The sequence below is a fragment of the Oryx dammah genome, unplaced genomic scaffold (genome assembly GCF_014754425.2).
Source record: "Oryx dammah isolate SB20612 unplaced genomic scaffold, SCBI_Odam_1.1 HiC_scaffold_2, whole genome shotgun sequence".
NCBI classification, from domain to species: domain Eukaryota; kingdom Metazoa; phylum Chordata; class Mammalia; order Artiodactyla; family Bovidae; genus Oryx; species Oryx dammah.
In genome coordinates, this window is record NW_024070186.1 from 166753900 (window position 1) to 166766597 (window position 12698).

At 49.2% G+C, this 12698-nt stretch overlaps 1 protein-coding gene across 6 annotated transcripts in view; it reads left to right on the forward strand.

The window, feature by feature from the left end:
• The first annotated feature begins 1127 nt into the window (after positions 1–1127).
• Positions 1128–12698, forward strand: part of CLEC16A (C-type lectin domain containing 16A) — a 242678-nt gene continuing 231107 nt past the window's right edge. For 4 of the 6 annotated variants that reach the window (XM_040230413.1, XM_040230431.1, XM_040230447.1 and 1 more), the window contains exon 1: positions 1135–1402. In XM_040230413.1, coding sequence (XP_040086347.1) covers positions 1323–1402 — 80 coding nt within the window. In that variant the 5' untranslated portion in view covers positions 1135–1322. Of the gene's footprint in view, positions 1403–12698 lie in introns of all 6 variants that reach the window. The other 2 variants (XM_040230421.1, XM_040230439.1) reach the window with 1 other exon arrangement.

Genomic DNA, 12698 nt, shown 5'->3' on the forward strand with positions numbered 1-12698 from the left:
ACACCTATTATGTGGCAAACCTTGTGCTAGGTATTGGGGAGAACATTGGCCCTTAGCCCAATTCTATCCTGAGCACAGTTAATGGGACACAGTAGACCTTAAATAACTGAGGTGTAGAAAAGGGTGAATGGTGAACAGGGCAGTATTGCCTCCATGGAATTTCCCACTTCCAACCCAGGAGAGAAATTTAGATACATCTTCTGGCCTGGTGTAAGAAGTTGGTTGTTTCCTTATTTTTAAAAATGTGGATGTTTTAGAAATGGCATGGATTTGGGGTGAAGACCAGAGAAATCCACTGAAAGTACAGGACGTTCAGTTTTGGTACACTGTTGCTCGAAGGCCTTTCAATATTTATTTTTTAACTCAAGTAGAAAAAAAGACTGAAGGACAAACCAGGCTGTTACCGGTTTGGTGCAGTTTCGTTTCTTGGGGCATAAAATTAAGGGCGCCTGGGTTTGAATCCTGGGTCTGCCACGTACTAATTATATGATCTTGGGTAAATTAACCCCACTGTGATTCAATTTCCTCTTGGGTAAAAAGGGGATAATAAAGGTACTCATCTCATAGGGTTGTTGTGAGAATTAAATAACAATATGTGTAAAGAGCTTACGGCAGTGGCACACAGCATAGGCCAAGGAACAGCGATTTTTATTCTTATCATAAAGGTGAAAGTGAAAGTGAAGTCGCTCAGTCGTGTCCGACTCTTTGCGACCCCATGGACTGTAGCCTACCAGGCTCCTCCCTCCATGGGATTCTCCAGGCAAGAGTACTGGAGTGGGTTGCCATTTCCTTCTCCAGGGGATCTTCCCGACCCAGGGATCAAACCCGGGTCTCCCTCATTCCAGGCAGACGCTTTAACCTCTGAGCCACCAGGGAAGCCTACCACAAAGGTAATAATTGCTAATATCGTGGTAACTTTCATTCACCCATCTTCACAGATACATTTCTCCGGGCTCCTCCCACCCCTAATACTGCGGACTCCCCTCCTCTCGTCCCGCCTCTTTTCCAAGGCCGCGGGCCCACGGTTGCGTGATGCACGTCGGGCTTTGTAGTTCCTTCGTAGAGTCCCGTCCGCGGGGGCCTCGCGAGCGAACTGCATCTCCCAGCATTCCTCGCGGCGGGCGGCCGTAAAGCGCGGCAGTCGAACGGCCGGTTCCGGCTGAATGTCAGTGCGGGGCTGTGGGCCAGGGAGGAAGGTGGTTGGCGGTGTCTCCACCACCCGCGCCGCTGCCTCCTCTGCTTGTGCCGCCGCCACGGGCGCCCGGCCGGCCGGCCGCTCGGGCATGAGACCGTGAGGCGAGCGACTGGCCGGGACCGCCGAGATGTTTGGCCGCTCGCGGAGCTGGGTGGGCGGGGGCCATGGCAAGTCTTCGCGCAACATCCACTCCCTGGACCACCTCAAGTGAGTGTATTGGGGCAGAATGGGGAGGCCGCGGGGCGGGAGCTGGGGTTGCCGGCGCGTAGACCTCGGCCGGGGGCGCTGGGAAGTGTGAAAGCGGAGGTGGAGGGCCGAGGGAGGCGCTCGGGGAAGGCTTTACGCTGGTTAAGAGCTGTGGCTCTGGACATAGGGCGCCCAGCTTCGAACCCCGACCTCGTAGCTCCTCTCTTATGTGACCTTGGGCAAGTCGCTCCGCTTCTCAGAGTCTCAGTATTACAGATGCAGATTTCAGTTTACGGTTGCCGACCTCGTCCTCGCCGGGGCTGGACGATGGGCACCAAGCTTCCCCGGGGCGATATTTCTTAGAGTGGACCGCTTAAGGGGTCAGAGGTCTGGATCCTGGAGCCAGACAGATGTGGGTTTGAATTTAAGTGCGTGAATTTAGGCCTCAGTTTCTTCAGTTGTAAAATGACTATAGTGACAGCACCTGCTTTCTACGATTGTTTTGAGGGTAGGCTTAGAGAATGTACAAAAAGGTGGAAGCTTCTACCAGTGCTCAGTAAAGGAAAAAAATTTTAAAAAAAAATCCTAACTAGTTTCTTAGGGGAGTATAAACAGTCAGAAGTAGAGCTCAGGGGGAGGTAGGTGGCAAGGTGGTTCTGGGAAGCAAGAGTACACAGAGTGGCTGCATTCAGATCCTTTCATTATTGAGTGCCTGTGTGACCTTGGCCAAATTGCTTCACCTCTCTGAGACTCTGATTCCTCATCTGCAAATAGGAATGGTGAACATTGTGCAAAGATTCCGTAATGTTGTGTGTGTAAAGAGATTGAGCCAGCGTCTCTTATACAGTAGGCAGCTAATAATGGTAGCTGTGTTGATCAGTGGGACAAGCCCTTCCCAGACATCCCTACCTAAAGTGCTTCCCTTGCCCCAATTCCTTTCTGTTAGATCTTTCTCTTGATTTCATTCATTTGATCCATCTCCACAAACTGCAACTATCCTTTGTGTTTTTACTACTTTTCTGTCTGTTACTAAGCTGGTACTTCCAGGAGGGCTTGTTTTGCTCACAAGCTGTATTCCCAACATCTAGCTCTGTGCCTGGCACCCAATAGAATCTTGACAGATGCTTAAAGAAAGAGAAAAATGAATGAATGGGGAGAGGTGCAGAGCAGACAGGCAGAGATTAGGATTTTTTGAGGTTGAGGGAGAGGGTTAATGGAAAATAGGGGTTTCCCTGGTGGCTCAGATGGTAAACAATCTGCTTGCAATGCAGGAGACCCAGGTTTGACCCCTGAGTGGGGAAGATACCCTGGAGAAGGAAATGGCAACCCACTTCAGTGGGTTGGGGAATCCTTCTCGCCTGGGGAATCCCCATGGACAAAGGAGCCTGGCGGGCTACAGTCCATGGGGTCGCAAAGAGTTGGACACGACCGAGCACGCATGCACAAGCGATGCCGTAATTCTCAGCTGTGCCTTTCTAGCAGGGAGCAGGCACTTAATAAATATTTGTAGGTCTCAAAGAGTGGGAGTCAGGAGGAGTCATTACGTGTCGAGGAATGGTTTTGCGGGGTTGGGATGAAAGAGGCCATGGGGAGGAGAGAGGCCTAGGACAAAGATGGGGCTGTGCAGGGAGGCAGGAATCTTAGATGGGAGGGCAGCTGGACGGGAAAGGGAGAGGCTTAGGGATTTCAGGAATTTAGGGGCTGGGTGGGTGAGGCCGAGAAGGGGTGGCGGGTTATCTAAAGGAGGCTGGGCGTGCTGCCAGCACCCAGGTGCCTGCAGGCTCTCACCTAACTGCCCGACTTGAGCCCTTTCAAATTACTTTGGTGATTATCGAATGTATGTTCAGTGCCAGATGCTTGTTATGGACTTCCTGTGTGTTATTTCCCTTAGTCCTCACAAGTCTTATGAGTTGTTGGAGGTATTATTGTTTCCATTTTCTAGAGCGGAAACTAAGGTCCGAAGATGTTAAGTCACTTACCCAAGGTGACAACAGCCGAAAAGCGTCAAAGCCAGGATTTGACTTTAGGGTTTGCACTCATTATGCTGTCTTTTTGAGTAAAAATCCTAAAAATCAATTTGGGAAGACTTTCAACCTGGCTGAGTCTCACTGCCCAATAGGGCATCTTGGTCGTCTGGCCAACCAGGGAATGATAAAGGGATTCAGGTTCCTTTGAAGTATCCTGGGAACTGCCCAGGTTCATTGTTTAGGTCACAGCACCTGTGGGGTGCTTTTTGGAAACCTGAGTTGCATGCCCTGGATCGGGCAGATCAGCTTAATCCATATTATAGCCTGAAGAACCTGCCAATCTGTGTATTGGAGGGGGGCTTAGAAGATCCAAAAATGACCTGGGAAAGAATGCTGTAAACAGCTGTAAATGGTGCCATAAACAGCACTTAGGCACAGAGCAGCCCATTTCCCGAGGGAGCTCTCAAGCTGGTGGGGAAGACAGAGCCCCTGACTGCGATGTGACAAGTGCGGGGGTCGCTGTGGGTTCAGGGCTCTGGGGGAGCCCTTCTTGGGTGCCCTCTGGGGGAGGCAGCCAGAGCAGAGTGGTCAGGGGCCCTGGGGCGTCTGGAGTGTGGAGGTGGGGCTGCAGCTACGGGACCCAAGGCTGGAGGCAGAGCAAGGCTTCAGCTGATACACAGGGTGCCTGGGACTGAGGGGTTTCCCAGAACATGGCGCTTTCGGGGCTAAAGTCGGGCAAGTCCTCGGCAACCAGTACGAATCGGTCACTCCGCCAGTGACAGGTGGCAGTTCCTAATGCACTCTTGCCCTGGCCTGGGGCAGTGTGGGTGGAGAGATTGAATTGAATTCAGAAGGACAGCTTGGGGAGGGGGCACACAAAGCGTCTGGAAACACGCTTCCTTTTTTTTAATGTTTATTTCGGGCTCTTCTCTCGCCGCGGCGACTGGGGGCTGCTCTCTAGTTGTGGTGCACGGGCGCCTCATCGCGGCGGCCTCTCTTCTCCTGGAGCACGGGCTCTCGGGTGCCGGCTCAGTAGTTTCAGGCTCCAGGGCACGCAGGCTTCAGTAGTTGAGGTGCATGGGCTCGGTAGTTGCGGCTTGAGGGCTCTGGAATCCAGGCTCAGTAGCTGTGGTGCAGGAGCTTAGTTGCCCTGTGGCATGTGGGATCTTCCCCAGCAGATTCTTAGCCACTGTGCCACCAGGGAAGCCCTCCCCCGCCCCCTTTTTAAAATAGACTTTAAAGAGATGTTTGAAATGTACAGAACAATTTAGAAGACAGTACAGAAACCTGGAAACCTTTCCTGAACCACATTATTCATAACATTCCTAGCTTTAAAACTGGAGACGAATTTTTCTTGTAAGATAGGGTTTTACTTCTGGTAAATAGTGGAAAGCTGTGTACTGTGGTCTTTGTCTACTGAATGGAGTTAGTGGTTTAGTTGAGGCAGATTGAAATAGTAAGAGGTGGTTTGCTGCACATCATGGGTGGTTTATCAACCAGACCAGTGGGGAGGACGAGCGGAACCTTGGCTGATGGAGTTGCCTGATCGATACTGAAGCATCCCCTTCACTAGGGACTGTGTGTCCACAAACGGCTGGAACTTTCTTGTTGTTGGGTTAGGTCGTTGCCGTAATTCTGATCTCCTTTGGGTGTGGGTTAGTATTCTTGGTTGCAAGTGATGGAAGCCCCGCTGGAATAACCTTCAGCCCCAAATGAATCTGATTGACTCTTGCCACTGAACACACTGTCCTAGCAAAGCTAGGTCTGGGTGTTCAAAGTTGTGAGTATATGCTTCTTCCCACGTCTCATCTCTGCTTTCTTCTTGGTTGGTGTCATTCTCAAAATGCTCCATTACATCCAATCAGCTTAGCAACCCCTGCGAAAAAGCAAGCTTCTTTTCTTAATGCTGCCGGCAGGAGTCTGGAAATGAGTATCGTTGCACCAACCTGGGGTCTCGTGCCTGCCCCTGAGTCAGTCACTGTGGCGGAGTCAGGGTGGCATCAGCTCCTTCCAGGCTAGTGGGCAGAGAATGAGAGAAAGGGATGGTTCGGCACCGGAAAGTGAAGAGGAATGGACCCCCAGCAGGCAGACGTTTACCTGCTCTTGGTATGTTCAACTTTTGCCTAAGATTGTGCTGATTATTTTCAGAGCTCAGGACACATTATGGCCAGATTCATTTTCTCAGAATGTCATACTCATCGTATCACCCTTTGAGGCACCCGTTGTGTCAGGTCTAAAGTTCCTCCAGGCCTTCTGAGTGCTCCAGGCTCCGTGCCCACCTGTCCACCTTGGGAGCATAGATGGAGACCCTCTAACCCCAGCCGGCGAGCCAGGAGCATCCTTGGTAGGCAGACAGCAGTTTTCGTGGAGATGTGAAGGATGAGCGGTTGTTCCAGGCAGTCGGGAGCTGGAAGAGGGGACGCCGCAGGCAGGGGACGCAGCGTCTGGGAAGCCTGCAGGGGGGAGGCAGGCTGTTAGGTGAGGGGAGCAGTCAGGGCAAGAGGGGGTGGAGGACCCGAGTGCAGAGCCGTGGGACGGTAGAGGCCACAGAGCCCAGGTCCTGTTGAGGAATCCAGACACCAGGCTGAGAGCAAGCAGGGAGCTGCGTGCTCTGGTCTGGCCCGAGTTTGGAGGCTGAGCTGGAGGGGCGCCCCCTCAGGACGCCTGCTGTCTCCTATTGACAGTCAGTGAGGGTAGCACCGCCATAACCCAGGGATGTTTCTCGGGCCTTTTCATGCTGACGGCCCTTCTCTCGCTCACTCTTACACACCCCTCACCTGTCTGCACCTGTGCTCTCTCCGACGCCTGTCTGTTGGTAGGACTCTGCACTAGTACTGCCACGCCCTGGGTTCAGTCCCTGATCACACTCACAGTGAGCCACGTGGCACAACCATGAAAAAAGGAACCCCCACAGATCTCACTAATTCTTCCATAAAAATCGCTCTGGCGACTTCAGCTGACAAGACGTTCCCACCCTCTCTGACTTCTCCTGCTCTCTCCTCTGCTGTCCCACTCAGCACAACATCGTGTGAGCTTCTCATCGCCAAAGGTTCGACCAGCCGGAGGTGCTCTGGGCGCTTCAGGCTGGATCTCAGATCTCAGCTGTGAGTCAGATCCCCAGCACAGCTGGCTGGGGTTCCTCAGGCATGTCCTTTCACGGTCGGAAATGATCTTGAATGTGTGTGTGTTTGTTTCTCCCAAATTTGACCGTGAGCCTCATGAGGACAGAGACCTGGGCAGCTTGTTCCCCAGGGAATTGTCAGATGCCAGCATAGGGCCTGGCACACAGTAAAACATCAACAGGGGTTTGTCATAGGACATACAAAAGAGGCAAGTACTGGCCTGCCTTTTCTTGTTTTGTTTTTTTTTTTTAATTAATTAATTTTAATTGGAGGCTAATTACTTTAAATATTGTGATGGTTTTGCCATACATTGACATGAATCAGCCACGGGTATACATGTGACCCCCTCACCCCATCCCGAACCCCTCTCCCACTCCCTCCCCACCCCATCCATCAGGGTTGTCCCAGTGCACCGGCTTTGAGTGCCCTGCTTCATGCATCAAACTTGGACTGGTCATCTATTTCACATATGGTAATATACATGTTTCAATGCTATTCTCTCAAATCATCCCACCCTCGCCTTCCCCACAGAGTCCAAAAGTCTGTTCTTTACACCTGTGTATCTTTTGATGTCTCGCATATAGGGTCATTGTTACCATCTTTCTAAATTCCATTTATATATGTTAATATACTGTATTGGTATTTCTGTTTCTGACTTAGTTCACTCTGTATAATAAGCTTAAGTTTCATCCACCTCATTAGAACTGATTCAAATGCATTCTTTTTAATGGCTGATTTAATACTCCATTGTGTATATGTACCACAGCTTTCTTATCCATTCATCTGCTGATGGACATCTAGGTTGCTTCCATGTCCTAGCTATTGTAAACAGTGCTGCGATGAACATTGGGGTACATGTGTCTCTTTCAATTCTGGTTTCCTCGGTGTGTATGCCCAGCAATGGGATTGCTGGGTTGTATGGCAGATGACACCACCCTTATGGCAGAAAGTGAAGAAGAACTAAAAAGCCTGGTGATGAAAGTGAAAGAGGAGAGTGAAAAAGTTGGCGTAAAGCTCAACATTCAGAAAACGAAGATCATGGCATCTGGTCCCATCACTTCATGGCAGATAGATGGGGAAACAGTGGAAACAGTGTCAGACTTTATTTTTTGGGGCTCCAAAAATCACTGCAGATGGTGATTGCAGCCATGAAATTAAAAGACGCTTACTCCTTGGAAGGAAAGTTATGACAAACCTAGATAGCATATTGAAAAGCAGAGATATTACTTTGCCAACAAAGGTCCATCTAGTCAAGGCTATCGTTTTTCCAGTGGTCATAAAAGGATGTGAGAGTTGGACTGTGAAGAAAGCTGAGTGCCAAAGAATTGATGCCTTTGAACTGTGGTTTTAGAGAAGACTTAAGAGTCCCTTGGACTGCAAGGAGATCCAACCAGTCTATCCTAAAGGAGATCAGTCCTGGGTGTTTATTGGAAGGACTGATGCTGAAGCTGAAACTCCAATGAAACGCCACCTAATGCCAAGAGTTGACTCATTGGAAAAGACCCTGATGCTGGGAGGGATTGAGGGCAGGAGGAGAAGGGGACAACAGAGGATAAGATGGCTGGATGGCATCACTGACTCGATGGACATGAGTTTGAGTGAACTCCGGGAGTTGGTGATGGACAGGGAGGCCTGGTGTGCTGCAGTCCATGGGGTCGCAAAGAGCTGGACACGACTGAGCGACTGAACTGAACTGATGGCAGTTCTATTTCCAGTGTTTTAGGGAATCTCCATGCTGTTCTCCATAGTGGCTGTACTAGTTTGCATTCCCACCAACAGCGTAAGAGTGTTCCCTTTTCTCCACACCCTCTCCAGCATTTATTGTTTGTAGACTTTTTGATAGCAGCCATTCTGACCAGCCTGAGATGGCACCTCATTGTGGTTTTGATTTGCATTTCTCTGATAATGAGTGATGTTGAGCATCTTTTCATGTGTGTGTTAGCCATCTGTATGTCTTCTTTGGAGAAATGTCTGTTTAGTTCTTTGACCCGTTTTTTGGGTCGTTTATTTTTCTGGTATTGAGTTGCATGAGCTGCTTGTATATTTTTGAGATTAATTCTTTGCCAGTTGCTTCATTTGCTATTATTTTCTCCCATTCTGAAGGCTGTCTTTTTACCTTATAGTTTCCTTTGTGCAAAAACTTTTAAGTTTAATTAGTTCCCGTTTATTTATTTTTGCTTTTATTTCCATTACTCTGTGGCCTGCCTTTTCTTAACAACAGTTTGCTCTTGCCTGTTTGGGCACAGGGCCTGGGCTGGAGCTGTGACTTTTCCTAGGGCTGAAATGCTCCCCGGCATCTCAGACCCGGCCTCACTCGCTGGCCCGGTTTGACATCTTTCAGAGGTGATTCACTGGGAGAGGCACTGCCTGTGACACCTTCTCCTAATCTTCTAGCCTGCGTGTCCACCCTGCCTGGAGCTGCTTCTTGTCCTGCTGGCCAGAGGGCTGGATGCCGACCAAGTGGAGGTTTTTAGGACACAGAATGGGACCCTCTGGGAAGTGTCTGCCCTGGTGCTGAGGAGGCCAGACAGCCCCAGGCTCCATGTCCCCCCACCCCAGACATTGTTATCTGGGGGGTGGGGTGTGTTTTGGGGAAGTAGATTCCTAGCCCCGCCCAGGCCCTGTCCTTCCTCTCACGGTAACTGACACGTAAGTGCATGGTGCTTGTTCAGTTGCTAAGTTTTGTCTGACTCTTTGTCACCCCATGGACTGCAGCACGCCAAGATCCTCTGTCCTCCTCTTTCTCCTGGAGTTTGCTCAAATTCATGTCCATTGAGTTGGTGATGCTGTCTAGCCATCTCATCCTCTGTCACCCCCTTCTCCTTTTACCTTCAGTCTTTCCCAGCATCAGGGTCTTTTCCAATGAGTTGGCTCTTCAAACCAGGTGGCCAAAGTATTGGAGCTTCAACTTCAAGCATCAGTCCTTCCGTTGAATATTCAAGGTTGATTTCCTTTAGGATCAACTGGTTTGATTTCCTTGCAGTGCATGATACAAGTCATAAAACTTGTATGAACTTCAGCTTAGTACGTCTGCCTCTGAAGTGGATATAATTACTATTTACTGTGATGGTGTAACTTGGAGAATAAGTGAGTCTCTTGAGGAAGCAGGGTCCGTGGAGGAGGGATCTGTCTCCTGTCGGAGTCCTTGGGGACAAGCCTGGCGTGTGGCGTGCACGCTGTTAACAGGCTGCCGTGTTTCTGTCTCCAGGCATTTCCAACTCCAGCTTGTCTCTCAGAGTAGACTTGACTACCGTGCGAAAGTTTGAGATTCTACATTTCTGCAGAATGTCCCCTGGAGACATGATAATGCTGGCTGTTTTCCAGAGAAGCGGCATAAGGGTCCATGATAAGGACTTACCTTAAGATCGGGTACACGTGGCCATGCCTTTTGGTTTGTTGTGTACGTCTTGGGTGCTAGGCGTTCACCACTTCATGGACATGCTTGACTAATAAAAGCATTTGAGCCTTTGAGTCGTTGTTTGCATCTTCTGCGTTACGATGGTTATAAGCGTGGGGTCACGGCCTGGGCGCCCTGTCCCTGTGTAGGGACTCCGGGCGGATCCTGGGCCCCAGGGCATCAGCCCAGCAGGATTGTTGTGCGAGTTTATGAGTGAGCTCATCTGAGGCCCTCGGAATGGAGACCTGGCAATAGGAGGCTGCGACTGTCTCTCTGATGATGGTGGTTAAAATGGACACACACAGAGTCAGAGAGAAACTGTTGTTGTAACAGTTATTATCATTGTAAGAGAACAGTCTGGCACTCTGTCCTTAGAAATTGGTCTACACAGAACAGCAGCCTTGCAGGTGGAGATGTGGTGATGTCATGATGCTGTGGTTCATTTCTGAGGCTCAGCATGAGAGTGGCTGCTGTGTGTCCTTTCAGTGGTGTGCTATGTAGCCACTACTGATGCTTGTGGACAGTTACCAGTGACAGAGACGTTTTTATTTTAGCCGGAGGCAGGAAGGAAGATGGGCATGGTAGCAGACATCCAGCATGAGCTCAAGTATCTCATGGACAGAGGAGCCTGGCAGGGGCTGTAGTGCATAGGGTCGCAAAGAGTCAGACACGAGCGAAGCGGCTTAGCACACACGCACGCGAGCTCAAGAATGCAGACTCCGTAGCAAAGAAGAAGACCCAAGGAAGTACACTGCGAAGCGGCTTAGCACACACGCACGCGAGCTCAAGAATGCAGACTCCGTAGCAAAGAAGAAGACCCAAGGAAGTACACTGCGAAGCGGCTTAGCACACATGCACGCGAGCTCAAGAATGCAGATTCCATAGCAAAGAAGACGACCCAAGGAAGTACACTGCAACTCCAGCAGCGGCCATCTCTTTTTTGTTGTGGTTGAAGTTTCCAATCTTTCTAAAATAGTGTTATGTTTAAAACCAGAAAGTTATTATATTAATATTATATTAGTGTCTCTGAGGTAGTTGAATTATTTGATCTTCCAAAGCTCTGGCATTAGATGCAACATTAAAATATTAATCTTTCATCCATTCAGCTTTCTTTCTTTTTTCCCCTCACCACATTTAAGCAAACATATATCGAGGGGTTCTCCCTAAAACGTGGCCTGAAACAGTGTGCTTGGGCATTGTGGTGGCAAAAGAATGAACCAGTGTCAGTGGAAATTTAGAGCTTGAGATCTGGTGGGTGTTTGCATCCACCAACAAACATTTAGAAAATGAATATTTTAAAGCACTCCCATTTACAGCGGCATCAAAAAGCCCATCAAACACCTAGGAATAAATCTAACAAAAGATGCCCAAGCCCCCATCCAGCAAACCTTGAAGGAAATGTAAAAGTCATCATGTTACACTTTCAAAAAGATGTCAGTTCTCTCCATATTTAGCTAGAGATTTAGGGCAGTCTTAAAGGAAATCTTAGCAGATATTTTTTTGTGGAAATTGAGGTGATTTTAAAATGTATATGGAAATTGAAAGGGGCAAGAATAGCCAATATAATAATGGGGAAAAAAAAAAAGGGAAGAAGTTGGAAGACATCACATTGCAAGATTTATTATAAGGCTTCAGTGATCAGATAGTGTGGTGTTGGCACAAAGGTAAACAAACAGATCAGTAGAACTAGAGCATCCAGAAAGAGTCCCATGTGTGGTCACCTGATTAACGACAAAGTCGACATTGGTCTCCTTTGGAGAAATGAAAACGTTTCCAGTATATGATGCCGAATCAACTAGATTGCCGTATGGGAAAAAATGAATTTTGGCCGATATCTTATGCTATACAGAAAAGTGAGTTTCAGGTGTGCTCTGAGTCAGAATGTGAAAGGTAAAACAATACCTTTTTAAAAGAAAAAAACAGTATTTCTTCATGACCTTGGTGTAGGTAAGGATTTCTTCAGGTTGATACAAAAAGCACTATCCAAGGGAAAGATTGATAAATTGGACCACATTAAAACTTGGAACTTTTGCTCATCAAAAGACCACTGTAAAGAGAGTGAAAAGGCAAGCTGCATTCAGAGAAAACATTTGCCATAGGTGTATATCCAGTAGGGCCTTCCTGGTGGCTCAGAGGATAAAGCATCTACCTGTAATGCGGGAGACCCAGGTTTGATCCCTGGGTCCGGAAGATCCCTGGAGAAGGACATGGCAACCCACTCCAGTGTTCTTGACTGGAGAATCCCATGGAAGAGGAGCCTGGCAGGCTACAGTCCATGGGGTCACAAAGAGTCCGACAGGACTGAGCGACTTCACTTCACTTTCATGTATCCAGTAAGGGTTTTGTATTCAGAATGCATAAACTCCATCAAATTAATAAGAAAAAAGGCTCTCTACCTAGTAAAAAGTGGGCAAAAAACTCGCACAGGCACCTCACAAAGGAGGGTATTTAGAGGGCTCTGAACATGTGAAAAGACACCCACCTTCAGTCGTGGTCACGTGAGACCCTGGTGTTGCATCACCACTTGCCAGCAGATGGCGCCACTGAGAAAGGCAGAGAGCCGCAAGCTCTGCGGAGGTGGGGGTGGGCAGGAGCCCTCAGACAGCTTCTGCCCCGAGGCTGTGGATGAGCTGTTGAGTGCCCCTCACGTCCCTTCCTGGCGTGTGCGTTGCTAGCAAGCTGTGGGTCCCCAGGTTACTGGGAGTATGAGGGTCACAGGAAGGCCTGCGGGCACACAGGGCCAGGCATGCAGGCCATGCACCACGCGTGGGAGTGCCGAGAATCCTCTTTTGAAAACTAAACACCCCACCCTCACCCTGGGTTTGTCTATA